A 20,112-nucleotide genomic window follows, 5' to 3' on the forward strand; every position below is an offset into this window, starting at 1 on the left:
TTAGTCACAAAATCGACATACTTAGTAACCGTATAACATAAACCTATTTACAAGAATATTAAATTCACGCTTGTCAAAATCAAAATCTAAGACTCACACATAGGTACTAGTAACTGTATAATATATATATATCTATTTACAAGAATATTAAATTCACGCTTGTCAAAATTTATGTCAACATATAATTTGTTCAAGCAGGCTCATATAAGCAATTTGTATATTATGTCGCCGCGAATACTATTTAGCTGATAAAGATGATTTTATTATATTCTATATTATTGTAAATGTTAAAAATGATAGTGTGATTAAAATACGGCCGGTACTTATTTCTCATATTAACTTGTTGTGATAAATCAGTGCCGATACTTATAAGAATTGTTTAATCGTGTCAATGAATTTTTGAAATTAATTATTCAGACTATATTACTTGTAATTATTTTCATTTAAAATGACTAATTGTTTTATAAACAGAATTACCAAAAACATTTTCAATTCAGTGATTTTACAACATCCGTTTGTTTAATGATAAAGTGTTTTTGTGTTTGACGTCCGCCTCTGGTGGGGCGGACGATTTAATAAAAGAGGGTTGATTTGAGTGCAAGGCACACTTTGCTACCGACTTCCGAGGAGAAAAGATTGTAAGTAAAATCTAAGTTGGTTAAATAAAATTAACTATTCTAAACTACGAGTATTGCTTGTTTTTGTTAACACTCACCTTCTTTATATTTCAACAAATACCATCGATATCTTAAAGTTGCTTTTCAGTATAAACATAGAATTATTATAACTATAGCAGAGCCGATGACCAGAACAAGGCCAGCGGTTCTGTGTATTTTCAAAAATTTTTTTTTAAAATTATTGCATTTGCTGATACTATACATCTTAATTATAGGCTAACTCAACAAATAAAAACAAATGCACAATTCCAGTTGTCACTCCAAATTAACATTTTTTAATCTAAAACATAAACACAGGCATTCATTAAAGTACAATTATTTATATTAATGTAACTATAACAAGAAATAGCTCGTTTTAAAAAAATATATATATATATAAAAAATACAATAAAAAAATTTGAACTCTGTACGCGGAAAAAATAATCCAAACCAAAATATAAAACAAAAAATAAAACAATCGATGCGAAGGTAGTATGGCCAATTCGTGGCGGTGTTTATCGATTTATGTAGTACATAAATTGTCGTAGTATTTTTTCATTTTAATTTTGTAGGTTTTAATGTTGTCACTAAAAAGATCTAAATCCGCCTCTTTGTAAATATTGTTATAAGTTTTCACAGCCCTATTTAATGGGGCTGTCAAGCCTAAATTTGTTTTTGAAAACCGACATTTGAAAGTCGGTATATTGATAAGCCTTGCATTTTGTCTCGGAATAACTAATTTAATTTGAGTCAAAAGATCGGGGCTGTCTATATTCCCTGATATTATTTTATGTAGAAAATACAAATCCATCATATCTCTCTAGTATATCTAATAGTATTTTTTTTTTTTTTTTAAGTTACCAATTTCATTTTGTACCTGAATATTTTAGTAACATCAAATGTGCTCGAAAAGCGCACTTATTAAGCAATCAGTAAACATCCTATTTTTAATAAATAATATTAAAAACATAAACGACAATTGTCGATATTCACCATACAAAAAAATACCATAAATATAGAGAATAACTAGCTGAACCTGCGGTTTTACCCGCGCGAAATTTATAAAACACAAACTTTCAACCACCGTTTTACCCGCTTAGTTTGGTAGTTGGGTTTTATAAAATCCGTAATCCGTTTTGTAAATTTTTAGCGGATGTCTACATCCTATAAGATATATATGTATGCAGTGAAATAATTCTAATTATAAAAGTGACTACGTTTCTTGTTGGCTCTCCATGGTATGTTGGAGTCAATTACATAAGTTTGTAAATTACATTCTCAAACAGACCAGTAACCAGTTGTATATTTACGTTAAACTAATTTGCAAATTCATGATAAAAGTATCCCAGCGTCAAACAGAACGAGGGACGTTTTGAATTTAAGTTTCTAATTAATTTTCCGATTAACTTACAACAAAGCATGTATATGTATATATATTTTAATCATTAGACCATTTTTTTAAATGTAATAAAATTTGTATTGTATCTTGTTCATAAAAGTAGAGGCATTTTTAATAAGAAAGTCGAAACCGCAGAATACGAGCGTCGAGAGTCAGAATGTGATATGCGACTTTAACTATAATAATTATACAATTTATAGGATACACGTATGGTGTTGTTACCTCACCAGTCGTATTACTGTGGAAGACGTTTGTGTGAATCTTCTGTCTCTATAGCAGCATTTAAATGTTGTACTGCTATGCAATGAACTCTTCTCCTTTTGAGGAGTTGGTTCTATTTATTCTACCGCTGCTCCAATGAGAGTACTATTTGGTGCTCATGAAATTCGTTTTTTTTTTTTTAATAAAATTAAAAATGTTGACAAAGGAGACTCTGATCGCATTAGGCAATACACCAACCACCTAGAAATATCGAACCAATATATTGAATTAGGGAGAAAGGACAATAATTAGTTTTATTATTTACTGCACTATGTAAATCTTTATTGAACTTCAATAGGACGATCTCGCCGTTATTTTTACTCATAAAAAACATACTGGACGAGCTCGGACAGACGATACATTAAGATAATAAGGAAATTAATAAAATAACGCCGCGTCGAAATTCGATGGTTTGCATCTCCATTAGCCGATTCTGTATTGTTTGGAGCCAGAGATATGTATGTGTGTGTCTGGGCAAACACGTACATATAAAAAAATATGGTTTTGTGGTTATTGCTTTTTATTGTACCTTCATTCAATTTTTGTTAAATAAAATTGGATGTTGAAATTAAATAAGACAAATTTAAATGCGTCATGGTCAAGACCCAACGTAATTCAAGTGCTCTAAGACATTCTCGTATATCAGGACGGTCGAACGCGGCGTATTTATGAATGCGTATATTCGCAATCTTGAGTAGCAACGTTAATAATGACCTGAAATTAATCTAATGATCCGCGTAACTTTTTTATAAATAGATTTAATTCGTATTATTTTAAATATTAATAAAAACTTTAAAAAGAGATATCCACTTCCATAAAAAAAATAGTATTGTGAAAGTAGACTGAGAAGCAAATTATTCTTTAATTTTAATTCGTTACCAAACACCGCGTATTTCGATTGCGCTTAACAATGTTAAAGTTTCATGTTATTTATTGTTCGTGTCGAGCTTCGAAACCGCACAATTTGTCAGAGCCCTTAATTTTATTTCAGCTCAACGCCCTAACGGTCGAAGAGTGTCAGAGATGATATAGTGGCCAAAAATGAAAAATATACTTCGTGCTTCCAGTCTACAACTTGTCTTGTTTATTTATTCGCAGAACAGCGTTTTGAAAAGATTTATCGTATAAACGTGTGTAAATTGTTAAAAAGTTGTAAATTGTTTTAACATTTAAATCTTTATGGAAAAGTGGTATGGTGGTGAAAATGTCCTCATGAATTATTTTGTCATGTCGGTTATGTGCACTTTAAATGCCGAATAGCAAAATGCCAATGTATTGTAGTGCTTGAGTGCGTGCGCAAACATTCGGTACTCTTCATTCCCTCACCCTGATAAATCGATAGGACAGGACTGACACGACCGGAGAGCGTTCAGATGCAGGAGGTGCAGACCCAATGATGTAATGTACTTTTTAAGGCATGAGAGTTAACACTTCCTTGTTTCAAACCTCAGATTGCTATTAAGAATTACTGGACAGAAAAACCCAGTAAGTAAATATATATGGACACAACCCAAGATTTGAACTGATGACATCGAGACCTGCAGCCCTATGAGCTACTAATTTCACTTTAAATTAAATTATTTTGCAAATTGAAAGTTTTGGTGGCTTAGTGATTCTTCCTTACCACTGACAATAAATTATTGTAATCTTTACATGCTTATGTAACTTCTGAGAGGCTGAATAGATGCTGATTTTAATGGAGATAATGGTTCCAGATCTGGAATCCGATAGATGGCGCTGTAAAAACTACTCATCAAGTATAGATCTATTCACTCCCGATGGCGCGCCTCTCCACGTTACATTATCGGCGTTTTAATAAAACTAATGACTGAAATTCGACGGTAATTATTTCTAATAAACCATTAGATGCGTTGATTCGAAAGATGCGGAGGAAGAACGAGGCTCAACGGGACGATACCTAGTCACGATTACAATAAAAAATTCAAATCTAAAAAAAAAAAAATATATTTTACTGCATCTCTAATGCATATTTCATAAAAATATTAGCTTTCTGCCCTCCTTCACCACATCTTTAATAGTGCCCAATTTTATACACCTCCGTTCCCGTCTTTTTGGTAAAAAGGGGTAAAATTCACGTATAGATGAACTTAACAAATATAATCTAATTTGTATATTATGCTGACTTTACTGTTAGCCGTCTTACGCACACTAAGACATCTTGTAAAAACGAGCGTCACTCATTCATACTAATGCAGGTCGATCATAATGTTATCTATACAAATATATGTCATGTACACGGATTTAAAACATTCTAGAATAATCCGAACTGTCATTGTTGCTAAATTTTAAAGATACTCCTGGGCAAAGGCACAAATAATAATAATATTTTGGACCCAAAAAAGAAAATAACAAGATCACATCTAGTATCGATAGATGGAACTTTAGCCTTATTTAGCCAAAATATTCATGATTCGCTAGTAAATTATAAAAATAAAATTGATAACCTTATACGTAAAAATAGCTACGAAGAAAATATTATATGTAAATGTTATCCGAAAAGACTTAATAAAGGTACAAAACTTATTAAAACAAGAAATTCCATATCCTCTCGTTAACATTAAAAAAATATAAACCCGACGCCACGCTTGATATGACGGGAAATCGCAAGGATGTTGTAATCAACATATTTTGGGCCACCGAAATTTCCATAACGGAAATGAAAAATTCGGTTTTGCTTTTTTTTGACACAGCGTAGTCACAATCTAAATAATAATGTTAAGAAATATTTTTGTTTATACTTTTCGAAAAGGTTTATTTTTTAAAGTTATACAATATGAATTCTATTTTGTAACCCTATAGATATCCTGGATGACAATCATATAAAGAAATATATATATTTCTATTTGCTATCTATTAATTAAACTTTATCTTAGAAATGTTTTTCAATGATTGGTGTTTATATTCGTTCAATCGATAATAACAATGTTACTAAATCAAGAAACTTACAAACGAGACGAATGAATCATTAACATCTGACCTGTTGAATATCCAATCCGAAATACCGAAACCAGCGATAATAATATTATAACATTTCATAATAAGATTAGCAAGGAACTGGGCGAATTTCGTAAGGGATTTTGTAATAGGTCCGTGACTTGCGATCGTTGGGGTGAGGTGATGAATTACACCCTCCTTTGGAAACAATCGCCTCGTATTGCAAGGCCTCGTCCTTCCACCCAATTATTATAAATAATGAGATGAGATCCCATTACCATGCCAGGGATGGGCAAAGAATAATGCTGGTAATTTTAAATGATAATTCCATAAAAGATTGTGACGCGATTGTATGATATATTGGTGTTTGGTTGCGTGCTCAAATTGCATGCGAAATATATGCGTATTCATGAAATATTTCTGGTGACTTTCAGTAGAATTAATAGTACAGTTTTTCCAATATAACGTAGGATAAAAGATATTACCGATATTGATTTGTGCAGTAGAGTCACGTCACACGAGTCACTACGTCAATAAACTTTTAAAGAAAATAAAAAATTGGATATCATTATTATTAATAAGCTTATATTGTATATATATTGTTATCTGTTGTATTACCTCTCATTAGCTAATTTATAAAATTGCAAATTCCGACTTGTAAAAACAAAGTGGTCTGTGTAGGTACCACCTACTCATCATAATATATTCTACCACCAAACATCAATACTTAGTATTTTTGGTTTGAAGGGTGACTGAGTCAGTGTATGTACAGCCACAAGGGATATCTGAGTTTCCAAGGTCGGTGGCAAGATTTCTCATATCCCCAATATATGAGAAATTTTATCTTACTTCTTACTAATACTATAAATGCAATAGTTCGGATGTATGTTACTCAATCACGCCAGAACGGTTGAACGGATCGGAATGAGATTTAGCACAGAGATAGAAAATAATCTCGAATAGTACATAGGATACATTTTGTCTCCGAAACATGCCAATGCACAAATATATGCTGCAGTATCTCTCGTTCAGTTCAGTTCGTTAGTCTCCATGGAAAATGTACGCTATGGTCACACGACAGAGTAAGTAACTTTATTAAGTAAGTAAGACTGTTGAATCGTTACTTTATAATTTATTTATAAGAGTTCTACGTGAAAGTGAATTTCGAAACCCACATTAAGTCTATTTCCGCTTTTATAAATCTAACTGCGCAACGGTTCACAATATTCGAAATAAATAATAAGTATGATAATATTTTTAAAACTATTAACGACATTAAAATACAAAAATAAACATGTCAACGAGCAATTTTGTTCTATTAAGATTTAAAAATGTATGTGTCAACATTTGATTAGTATTTTTAAAACATTCTTATTTGATACGAGATTAACAAAAGATAACGAAAGTAAGATTATAAATATTATACAAAGGCTAAAGAAAAATTGTTGAGAAACGGAACAATTCTAATTTTCACATCAATAATTCATGCAGCGTGACTTGTTAAGGGATTTTTGTAGTTGAACCCATATCGTCCGACCATCGTTCAGTTGTAAGCAAGTTAATGTGCTTTGACGAAGGATATCTGATCTCGGTGACAGGGGCTTGGAGACAAACAAAACTGGCATTAACCGCATGACGCCATGACCTTTCACAATTTAGTACGACCTTAATTAATTATATAAGTGTAATTATATTGTTACGATATTTTTGCGCGTCACCATCTTAATAGAATTATAAACTATCAATAGTGATATGAATATTTGACACGGTTATGTTAAGAGGCCGTGATATTATGATTAATTCAGTAATAAATATATAAATAATAAATAAATATTGGACAACATCACATACATTACTCTCATCCCAGTGTAAGTGTAGCTAAAGCACTTGTGTTATGGAAAATCAGAAGTAACGACGGTACCACATACACCCAGACCCAAGACAACATATAAAACTAATGAACTTTTTCTACATCGACTCGGCCAGGAATCGAATCTGGGACCTCGGAGTGACGTACCCATGAAAACCGGTGTACACACTACTCGACCACGGAGGTCGTCAAATTGTGAGTTTAATAATCAATGGGCTTCAGACAATTTCACTCAATGAGGAATGAAACAAAAAATACTGTGAAAATAAAAACAACCGAATATTAATTAGAAAATATTTTTATGATGATTCGTTGATTTATAATTATGATCTGCTTGTTGTTATAGCGGGCAAAAGCCTTTATATCTTGAGAAGTTTGGAAATAATGGCACCACGCTAATCTAAAGATTGGAAACACTTTTTCATCAATTTCAAATAATTCTGATTTAATTATTAACAATCAGAGGTTTTACTTAGCGAATTGAACGTTTCGTACGTTCAATTCGCTAAGTAAAACTTAACTACAATGATTGGTGTCTTGATAAATTACAATTTTACCGAAATTCCTCAGCTATATTGTATGAAATGAAGACCATTGTCAGATATAATTTTTTCTAGTCCGTGACCACTACTTTAAATATTTAAAGTACGTAAGTTTAAGCAAGTGGTCACGGACTAGACAAATGTTATAACAAGTATGCAATGAATTAAGATATTGTTTTACCTAATATTCTATGAGCGAAAAGTCAAGAATGTGATCTATTCCGAGATATCTTAGTTGTAAGCCCGAGAGAGCAATGTTATCCATGCGTTACTGCGGGCAAGTGAATCCAATCATACACAACTTGGGTTGAACTTCGATAACATTTACAAAAAATCCTATGAGGACCTTCAATTTTAGAAGAACATGTATTGAGGCCAACTAAATTGTTTGTTTTTTTTCGTGTATAAACACAAGATTGATCTTTTTGCTTTTCTGGTATTCAATTTAAAAGATCGTCTTTGAGAAGTTGTCTGAAACTGACGGTCTAATAATACGTTAGATAACAGGATTTTTTTCGGTCGAACAAAAAATCTTAGAATCAGTCCGGAGTCTGAAAGTGTAAACACTCCCGTGCTTTGAAAAGCACGAAAAGCGTTTTTTTTTATGTCATAGGTGGCAAACGAGCAGGAGGCTCATCTGATGGAAAGTGACTACCACCGCCCATGGACATCTGCAACACCGGGGGGCTTGCAGGTGTGTTGCCGGCCTTTAAAGCATTTAATCTTGCGACTGAACCTTTTCAGGTCTTGTTGGCATTTGCCGTTCCATCGGTTTATAAGAGTGAGGGAATTGAGAGTGCACCAGTGTTTGCGCAAACACTAGTGCACTATAATAAGTCCTGGATCGTGAATCTGAAGAAACTTTTTACCATATGAAGCTAATATACATAGCATGTAAATATTGAATCTGATACTGTAGCATTTAATTTAAGTCCCTGTGATTTAAAGTTTTGATTGATGAGAATTTATATTGCTTTAAGCACAAAAGTGGCCTAATTGATAAAACACGTGGAACTTAAATGCGAGTTCAAACGTTGTTTTACTATATATTGTGTTCGTGTTCTGTATTAATACATTTCGTGATCTTTAGCCGGAACCACAGATTCAAGGGGCATAACATCTTAATTCCCAAGATTGGCGGCGTATTGGCGATGTAAGGAAGGGTTAACATTTCTTGCACCAGTATCAGTACAGTATGGAATGCTGATAATAAGCGACAGCGGTCAAGTGGTTTATTTGCCAGACTACAAATATAATTTATAAAAAAAAAAATTGTGATGAAAACATCGTAGAGAGACCGCGCGTCGTACGGGGTTTAGCTACATACATATTCACCAACTCGTGTCAGGGTGTGTTGGACAATAGATCTGAAATCCCTTTCTCCTCTTTGTTAAGGTAAGGCTTCTGTTTAGCAGTGATACATTTAGGAGCCGTTACTTACATTAATTTTGTATATATATTTTATTAGTATAAAAAAGCAGGATTTGCATGTAACTTCACGTGAAATAACTAATTTAGTTAATATAGAACTTTATCGGTATGATAAATTATAGTCTTACGAGATTGACGTCAACATGGCCGGAGATAAAATCGCTCGTTCGGGTGCTTTCGTTTGCAACGCTAGCAAATATTTATCAGATACATCAAAAGTTTGCACAAGAGATTGTAGAGCTTAAAAAGTTTCATAGAAAAGTTCGCGACAGTATATATCTCATTTCGGGTTACAGTAGCAACTTTGAAGATAAAGTTATTTTTTTGATATTTTGGTGACAATATAGTCATTTTTATCGACATATATACATATGTATGTACTTTGAGGCTTTTACTTAGATACGATACCAACTTGGGGTTTGATTTCGACAGAAAAATTTAACTATGGCGTTTCCCGTGTGGATTTACAAAGAGTTTTATAATAGAGTAGAATATGATTCTAAAGTATCTCAGGCCCTACTTTCCGTATTTTTCATCAGACGAAGCTAATGAATGTTAGCTCGAATTCCTAGACTATATTTTAATCTATACATTTATTAATTCAAAATCGAATTCTGAGCCAAAAAAAAAACATTTTAAAAATACAACTTAAACGATAATCACCTTCTGTATTTAATGTTGGTTAAAACGGCATATATTTTTGTTTCTCATAATGTAGGCGATTTTTTACGTGATTAATACAAATAACTCTTCTTGTTTGAATCATCTTCCAAAATCGGAATTTATTTTATTACGCCTTTGACAACGAGTACCTAACTCTATATCAGTACACGTTTAATCAGGTAACCTCTATTGACCGGTTTTTAAGCTAACATATAAATCTCCAAGCATTTGATATTACACGTAAAATTTTTCACTACGAGCTGTACACTGAAACTGAAGATTCTTAATAGAGCTTTTAAATATCAAAATGTTTACTATCAGCATCCAAACGTTTGCAAAATAGCTATCTTTCACAAGATTCCCTTGCGATTTCTATCCATTTTTGCATGAATGACAGCTGTTGAAATCATAAGTATAAAAAAGCTACGTGAAAAAACTACTTGAGAGGAACAAGGCCTTTGGGCAATACTATTTTGCATTTACTTTACTTACGGATAATATTTTTATCATAAAATTAAAAAACATATATATAATATTACTTATTTTGTCAATAATTCTAATAATTTAACTAATTTATATTAACGATTCATAGAATTAACGTTATTTGAATACCTTGGAACCGAATCAATTATTTTATAACAATCCTTTGAATTACTTTAAACAGATTATATAATTTCGAATAACAGAAAATAATTTACTAGCGTAAGATTATTTGCGTTTATTTAATATTTCATACTAACTTATATTTAATATTTCACTACTATTTTCTGAGCGTAAAACGAACGAATTTTCTAACTTAAGTTATTCGAGTTCAATACTCGTGGCATTGGCGTCTGTTCTTATTTGCCTCTGAAGTAAATAAACAGACAGACATACATTTTACTGGCGATAGGGTTGGTCTACGCTCATACGGGTGCGTATCATCTTGTTGTTATAAGGTAAACAGCTATACTTTATATTGTTAGTGTAATTACACTCACAAGTAACATAACATCCTACGAGTAGACATCATGGTCTATATATACTATATGGGGAAATATAAATAAATTAAAACAAAACGAAAGCTGCTAAAAGATTCTTATTAAACCGTGCCTAGCAACGAACCGTAGTAGCTTGCAATTCAATAATCCCATACAAAAATAAGAGAAGCCATCAAGAATCTCGTGTTTGGGAAAACTGGGTAATTTACATAAATACGCCGTTAAAACCAATGAACCAAATTCGAACTTTCCGTGTTTATCGTCTCGAATAGAAACACTACTACTTTGATATCCTCGTCCACTAAGATTAAAAATACTTATATTAAAATATTAGCTGTCAGTCCCGACTTGGAACTGGTTAAATTCAACGAAGTTACTGTTACCAATACATCAATTAAGTTGAAATGACCAAAAATCCTTTCTCATTTCAATCAAAAAAGCAGCATCTCCATCATGAAAATAGTCACTATGTATAATTTCAAGTTTCAAGTCAATATGGCAAATAAATGTATAAAAAAAAGCATAACACCTCGCCTTATTGCTTCCACTGGTGACAGGAGGGCTGGCTCGTTTATTGCCCAGAGGATCGGAATTGCGATTCAACGGGAAAATGCTGCTAGCATTCTTGCCACCATTCCAAACGGTCAATATTTAGACAGTAACTATAATGAATTCATAATTATTATGTATATTATATTATATTTATATTCATATATATATAAACGATCTTTCATTTTTCTTCTTCTTTCTTAGAAAATCCTTTACAAACACCTCCTAATATAGTAAATACGATTACAATTATGCTTAGGGAGACTTTATAGTATACAAGTTACATATCTACTAATAAATAATACACTTCAAAATTAATAACTGTACAAAAACAATTAATTAAGGTAAAATATTGAAAATTGAATTGAAAAACAAACCTGCGTAGTTAAGCTTTTTTTCACTGTAAATCCAAAAGCGCTTATTTTGTTAAGGGCTGTTAGTTGTGTCAGCAGGGTACAGATGTCACGTGTCAATGAAATCCAAAAGCTCGTATGTAGAATTATTTACTAATCGACACTAAATAATCATACGATTGTTATGACATAGGAATAGACAATTTATACTTTAACTAGCGAGCCCCTCCCGGCTTTGCACGGGTGCAATGCTGATACAAAATATACTTCAGAATGTCTTACAACATTCACAGCTTTTTAAATCTGTAGCGATACCTGCATCTCTCATATTAAATCTGTATTATCATCCCTGCATTTTAAATCTGTAATATCTTCGAAAACATTCATTTAAATTACATGCTGAAAAGGGCCGTTTTGATCTATATATTTTATTATATTAAATGCACAATGTATTTAATTGCATAAGGATTAATGCTGTATTGCTTAAAATCGCTTCGAAAATAAGCCATTATTTCTCATAAAAAGTGAAGCATAAAAAATGGTTATTGTGTGTTATCCTTAAGAGATAGACATATACCATCGTGGATTTGTTTGTAGTACATTATTTTGATCTACCTCGTAGGGTTCAGCCAGCGTTTGCAATGTCAGCGCAAAAAAAGTGTTTATTTACGACATCACTTAGAAACCTCTAAAATAAATAATCAGTGTTTCTCTACTATATTATGCATGTAGTATACATATACATCTTCCTTTTAAATCAATCTATCTACTAAAAAAACAGTATCAAAATCCGTTGTGAAATTTTAAAGATCCAAGCATGCACCTGGACAGACAGCGGTAAGCGACTTTGTTTTATAATATGTAATGATATGTTATATAAATTGTTATGTATTTTCACATCGCATTGTTAACGTATCTAAAGTATATAGCTGATGATTTGATATATTTACCACAGTATGTTTCGTAAATAATCAAATAGGTTAGGATAATCATGAATTGATAGTTATCTCGAAAATACCGCTTTGTTTTATTGTGTGTATTCTAATAGGATTTTCCAGTGAATATACTTTATATTTAAGTTAAAGCGGATTATTTCGTTATGTTAAATATTATTAATATTTATCCCAAACTATAAACATTTATTGCTAAAACTTTCAAATAATCTACGACTAGTTGAAGTTTAAAATTGGAGTCTATTTTTTATATACGTCATTTTGTAGTTACCGCAGTGATGTACCCTAAATAAGATTTTATAATAAAGTTAGTCAAAAAATGACAACTCGAATGACTTTATGGATAAATGCTTAGAAAAGAAAAGGAAAAGTCGTACAAACTTTGAAAGCAAAACAAAACCAAGCAGTTTCATAAAAAAAACACCTTAGTTGGAAATGTGAAACCGAGGAAAACATCAATGTTGTACCATCAAAGTACGACCTTGAATCTTATTTAATATGAAATAGAGACTAAAATACATAAAAATATAATAAAGGAATAAAGGAAACATAAATAACGCGACGTAAGCTGATAACAAACAAGTTGAATAGCTGAGCAATAGCAATATTATTATTAATTCCAAATTGGTACATAATCAATGTATTCTGCAACAAAGGCCTACTAGATCCAATCATCAATATATTATATGATATAAGAAATATATATAAAATTTTGAACATTAATATAAATCAAATATATTGAACCGAACAGATATCCGTTTGACGGCAATTTCTGAAATCAAAACGTGGAAATGAATTTTACACGTGTACTTTCTGAATCCGACATAATGCAACAATTTTTACTGTATTCCAAAGTACCTATGTCAGTAAAATGTTTCGAGAATGACGTTTGTTTAAGCGATTTTTTATTTATTTATATTTAAATTGTTTTTAAATAATATTAGCGGTGCATACAGAGATACTTTTCAAGAATATCTTAGATAATTTTGTATATAATATAGTCTATTATCCTTGAGCCGAGATGGCCCAGTGGTTAGAACGCGTGCATCTTAACCGATGATTTTGGGTTCAAGCACCACTGAATTTTCATGTGCTTAATCGTTATAATTCATCTCGTGCTCGGCGGTGAAGGAAAACATCGTGAGGAAACCTGCATGTGTCTAATTTCAACGAAATTCTGCCAAACTTTCTCTTCAAAGTGAGAGGAGGCCTTAGCGCAGCAGTGGGAAATTTACAGGCTGTTAATGTAATAAAAAAAAAAAAATCTTGTTTTTTACAGATTTACAACTCAAACAAGCCAACTTACATTACGCGTAATGTAATTGTTATATGAGGTTCGGTATTGGCTACAACAATAGACCAGGGATCAGGATTGTATCAGTAGATAGCTGTATTAGTTCAGTAAATGAATGTGGGAAGAGGTGTGGGGAATATGTATATGGAGGGACGCGGAATTCTTTACCCCGGGGGTGGATTTGGGATCGATAGAACGCAAACATACTACAAGTACGTAGAACATACGAGGTGAATCAAATAATAATAAAAATAATTTATAAAAGAATTAAACCGACTTCAAAATTAGAAACAGGTAGTGACCTAAAAAAATATTTTTTAGGATTTACGGAAAGGCAAACAAAATTCAGTCACACACACAGATAAAATTCTAAATTAAATTAAATTAAATTCTAATTCACAGGTCGAAATTTTTTTTAGGTCGGTACCAGCACTGCCATACTCAAACGCCTATGAATATTTCTTATTTCTTAAGAACATTTTTCAATTTGTGTTTGTTCTGTGCTAGGTGGCATTTTTTTTTCTGGACCATTTCTAATTATAAACTATTTACATTGACATAAGCGCATAACATTATGATTTTGTATGCACATAAATCATAATTATGCTTTGGTCCATTACATGCACATTTTGTACTTTATTTTTTGTAGATTTGTGATTTTTCGATAGACTAAATATTGATTATCGAGTTCTTTACTTACTTCATCTCCGAATCCGATTTAGCAAGCATCCATACGACATGCCCGGGGTCCCTCCTGGAGCCGAGGGCCATGAGCTGAGAGAGCCGTGCATTAGGTGGCAAAGGTGGGCGCTTTGGCACCTGCCCCGTCCAGGTCGAGATAGCCAGCATATCGGGGCTCTCTTTCACCAGGTGCTTTTGAGTGGCCATGCATTTGGCCGACGCATCCTGTTTGATAAAAATAATATTATTTTATAACAATTTTTTTTATGTACAAATGTAAATTATAAGTTTGTTATTCTCGCCAATTCTTCTCAAAAGAATTGACGTTTCGAACCGGAGGTGGCATTAAATGTACATTCCATTTATCGTTATTTACACCAATAAATACTATGGGTATTACAAATACAGATGTGCTTTTAAGAATTTACTGGAATATATGAATATATATTCCAGTATATATAAGAATAATATTATTATAATAAATTGAATAATTTATTATAATAATATTATTCTTTCCGACACTAATTCCGAAAAAAATTGAAGTTCTGACAAGTAAGATTGTAATGTGCTCCTTGTGATTTCAGCGACAATGGCCTATGTTAATATATATTATAGTGCAAAATGTAGGCACTAAACCGCGGAACTATTCTCTTATTATCATAATTCGAGAGGGCAGCTATCTAACAGAACCGAAAAGAGTCCCTTAACGCAGGGTCAATGAATATTGAGAATTTCTTGACAGAAAAAGGTTGTCGAATAATTTTCATGCGGTTGTCCCAGAGCGCTAAAAAAGGTGAGTCTTCAAACGAGTGTAGGTTCCTTCAAGGCCGGCAACTTTACCGTCAGGCTTACCCTTCTGCTCGTTTCTATCCTAAGATCTCAGTTCTCCAGATTTATAAGGTTACCACTTGACCACGAGCCAGTGGACAACGTGCTGTCACACCGAGCATGATTAATTACAAACAATTTAACAGCACTATGATTTGATATTTTAAATAAATAATAAATAAATCATTAATACTTTAAATGCTACCTTAATTGTTTTAAAGAAGACTAAATTTTTGCAAATTCAGGAATGTCTCTTGTTAGTTTCTTCCGAAAGTGGGCGTCATTATTAAAGCGCCTTAAAGACGTTTTAATTAGAAAACTTTCGAGTTCCTCACGACGCGCGACGCTGCAATGTCATCTCAAATCATCTATTCAAAATTTTGTTATCCAGTTCATAAAACTTTAAAATGAGAATTAAAATGTCTTTTGTTCTTGAAGTCTTAAAATCTAAAAGTAATGATAATCGTATTATCTCGAGATATCTTCGACTTAGGTGAGAATTTTTTCTGTCGAAGAGGAAGTGTTTTTCATTTTAAGAAATACCAAATCAAGTCATTTATTTTTATCAACTGCACCTATTATTTATTTATCTATACATATAATTATTTTGAGATTGTGAACTGTTATAATAGACGAGTCACCATTAAAAAAACAACTTATAATTTATTTTTATTAAGACGAGAATTTTCTAATGACGAAGTTTTTTAATATTTTTTTACAATTAATTTTGTGATACTAGAACTAGATGTAACTTTTGACTTATTTCAGGAACAAAACTGTTTCCGGCTTACATAAAAAAAATTAATTTTGAGTCTGCAAGAAATCGTAAACCGTCGCTTTTGTCGCTTCAAACATTTTTAATTGCAAAACTTGTACTCTTCTAGAACCAATTTAAATAATCCTAACGAATCTGCGAACCTGAAAATATATTCTGTAGTGGAAAATGAATGGCATTGTTTTATTAAAAATGAAAAATAAATTGAAATGAAAAGATATGAATGTTTAATTACAACATCACACTGCGCGCTGTTATTATGTTTCAATGATTCAAATAATCGCTTACACTGAGCTGACTCTTAATCAGTCGCCCGAGTGCCCGAGGTTGATGAGAGGAGAGGCCGAGGCTGACAATGCCTCCTAGGCGCCTTGACGTGAGGAGCCTTGTACGTCAGTAGGAAGTGTTGAAGACCATATAGATTAAAATTCTATTTTGCCGTTCATATTGGAACTCTTTAAAAAAGATAAATTTAATTATTTTGCGACTACGATAACAAGCGTTAGATTAATTATATGGGCTGCGGTAGCGAGTTGGACATACCCGCTTTTTTATGTAACAGGTAGGCGGACAGGCAGATGGGCCACTTGATGGTAAGTGGTCACCACCGACCATAGACATTGACGATGTAAGAAATAATAACCATTCCTTACATCACACTAATGCGCCACGAACCTTGGGAGCTAAGATGTCCCTTGTTCTTGTAGTTACACTGGTTTTAAACCGGAACACAAGAATACTAAGTATTGCTTTTTAGCGGTAGAATATCTGATGAGTGGGTGGTACCTACCCAGACGGGCTTGCACAAAGCCCTACCACCAAGTGAACTGCTGTCTGTATTATATTCTCACTAAAATTTTCGAGTATTTAGAAATAATTATTATCAATTGTTATTTTTCAGACCTATTTAGCTTGCGCCATGCCATAAGGGGAATATGACATGTCGGAGTCTTCCTCGTCGTCGGTCGATCGTAGATTTTCTTCGCACTTATAATGTTATCCAAATGGATATACTTGACCTAGAAAAATGACGTGACCTGCATTTTGTGTATCGACGAGTAGAATAAGCTTCAAAACCTTTGTACATCTGTGAAATATTAGCCGATTATTACTTTTCTCTACAGGAGAAATTGTTCACGCATTACGTATATTTTGTTATCTGATTTTATACACATACTACTAGTAATATGATCAGATAAAAGGTGTCCATCGACAAGACAATAATGTCAAATGGAATAAAAATAATAATTATTATTATCCGTTGGTGTTTTCAATCACAGTAATTTAGCAGTTTATATTTAAAATAAATAGGAAATCCTTACGTTATAAAGGATATATTCTATCCTTTATAACGTAAGGATTTCCTTATAGTGTATCTAACTATCAAATGGGTCACCCGATAGTCAGTGGTCACGTTAATCATGTTGACATAGTATATTAAATTAAAAGTCTGTTAAGAAAAAAATATATAAAAGATTATATTAATAAAAATACCTTCAGCGGTTATTCGTCGCCAAACACGAGTTTAGAGTTTCGTCTAGTTTAAGCGTTTCATAATTAGGGCACCTCGGTTCCTCATACACATTAGGACTAGTATAAAATATTCCTACGTATGTATATAAGTCTACGAGAGCTTTGAGGATTTTTTTCGTATTTTTGATAACACCCTTTTTAATAGTCTATTATATGTTGCAAAATACATTTTTCGTCTCAGTTATTACATGTAGTAGTCCCGCAGCTCACAAATTGCATCGTAAATTGATTCGAGCCCCACTGAACCCTTCATAAAAATCTACAACGTGAGAGAGAGAGAGCAACTGGAATAAACGTTCCGTGTAAACTGATTTTACTTGCTGTTGAAGTACGAGTTAAAAGCTCAGAGCGATTTATCGAAATTAATCTTGAATCAATTAGTCGGTTAAAATATCCAAAGTATTAAAATTAACAACATGAACAATTTTATGTATAAGTTTTATAAAAAATGTTATCAATTATATTGTGTCACTACAGGCACAAGGATATTACATCATAGTACTCAAGATTAGCGGCATATTGATGATTTAAGGAAAACTTAATAATTCCTATAGTCGTCTATGGGCATACGTGGTTCATTTGTCTGCCTACCTTTTTTAAAAATAAAAAATATTTAACAAAGTATTCAAATTTGTAAAAATAAGTATTTACTTTAGAAAATATATTAAATTTAATCAGTTCCGTATTTGTCCATTCATGTTTGTCGTTTAAATTTTTTCGTCAGGCTTCATTTCTATACAGGCGGTAGTTTTTATGTATAATTTGAAGGTATAGAATCAATGAAGACTTTTGTTGTCACGTTTTTTGATTATAAGTGATGAATTGTAATTACAAATTTGGAACTAGATGTTTTATTAAAACGAATTTATGTATAAATATATATTTTTATTTATTATATATATTGATGCATAAAATACCAAAATTTCTTGTCTGGGGCTCAAATTAATTTTACCAACTGATTGAATCTTGGGCTTCGTTATCTATAAACATATTCGATTACAATATATCGTATATCAATACATCAGTTTACGAAATTGTTCTCTCTCTTACTAATCTAAATAATTTGCTCTGTTATACTAAATCTGTTCCTACCCACGTGGGTATGTACTATGTACTGCACATTTTACTAACGAAGTATAAAGTATACGTGACACAGACAAGGTAGTAGAGAGCGGCGGCGGAGAGGGAGTATGACAGTGTAAACAGTCTTACACCCAAGACGCGCCAATTAATGTCTCCCGTCTAAAAATATAAATAAAAGTGCGTGAACTTATGTACGCGCGTGCGAAGTTCTTTGGCGTTATTAAAATATTTTTTTAATTTATTACAATAACATAATAATCTACTTATTGATAATAATAAAATCGTTATTATTATTATAATATTAATTGTTTCATTTTTCTTAACTCACTTCTCACTTCTTTCTCCATTCACAATTTAAATTTGTAATAAAATAAACATTGTACAAGAAAGATAAGGTAAGTTGACACTGATTGGCGACTTAGCGGGCAATTTCGTCACATAGTTTTAATGTCACCCTGTGCGCGCGCATCATAAAAATTCACTCTCAACATTTTTCATAACTCACCAAACGAAGTACAACTCCAATAATGCTACGTAAAGTAAATCTAATTATATAAATTCCAAGCTAAATAGTCTGTATATTATCCGCTCCTCGCTTTCTACTCGAACAACTAAGTTTTGTAAAGTTATTATAACTTTTGTCGCAATAATCCTACTAAAGTCGCTCTCAGAGACTGCCCGTGGCTCTTACACATGAATGGACGAAGATTTACTCTGATATTGGAAATATATCCAGATTTATGTGCGAAAAAAATGAAATTAGGGACGTTCCAGAGATTTATGTGGAGTTTGTAAAAAGTTACAAACATAATATCTGATATAAGGAGAATAATCGTGTCGACTATTTTTGTACATTACATATAAAATATTATTGAATGACGTATGTATGATTCTATCTCGTTATTTATTGAAATGTTGGAAATAATTTATTAATAAATGGTTCTTTTAAATTATAATGGCTAGCTTATAACGCTGTAGACTCCGATGTTCTGGATTATTAGTAATTTGAGTTTTTATGACGAGACATTCTGGGTAGTAGCTCGAAGCCGAGAAGCCGTTGCCGTCTATCGAATTATTTGAGTGATTGAATAAAGTGTGCACTTGTATTTCGTGCATTCAATATAATATGTCCTGCGCAGATGGCTAGTCTAACCGAAACATACCGAAAATATTCTAGGTATATAAGTTTTGTTAAAATTAACTTCATCCCTTTATTTCAGCTCCGTTACCCAATACAAAGTATTAGTATTTATTGGGTTATGTATTCATTAAAAAAACAATAAAAATTCTATAGTCAACGGATACT

The 20,112-nt window shown here is 32.2% G+C and overlaps 2 protein-coding genes across 2 annotated transcripts in view; both read right to left on the reverse strand.

The window, feature by feature from the left end:
• Nucleotides 1-20,112, reverse strand: part of LOC113397075 (actin maturation protease) — a 174,694-nt gene that overhangs the window by 78,526 nt on the left and 76,056 nt on the right. The window lies entirely within an intron of this gene.
• The window catches only part of LOC113397023 (uncharacterized protein), an 88,856-nt gene that overhangs the window by 19,696 nt on the left and 49,048 nt on the right, over nucleotides 1-20,112 (reverse strand). Inside the window, exon 5 of the mRNA XM_026635166.2 lies at nucleotides 14,607-14,812. Coding sequence (XP_026490951.1) covers nucleotides 14,607-14,812 — 206 coding nt within the window. The remainder of the gene's footprint in view (nucleotides 1-14,606; nucleotides 14,813-20,112) is intronic.

Source organism: Vanessa tameamea, chromosome 19 (assembly GCF_037043105.1).
Source record: "Vanessa tameamea isolate UH-Manoa-2023 chromosome 19, ilVanTame1 primary haplotype, whole genome shotgun sequence".
Lineage (NCBI taxonomy): Eukaryota > Metazoa > Arthropoda > Insecta > Lepidoptera > Nymphalidae > Vanessa > Vanessa tameamea.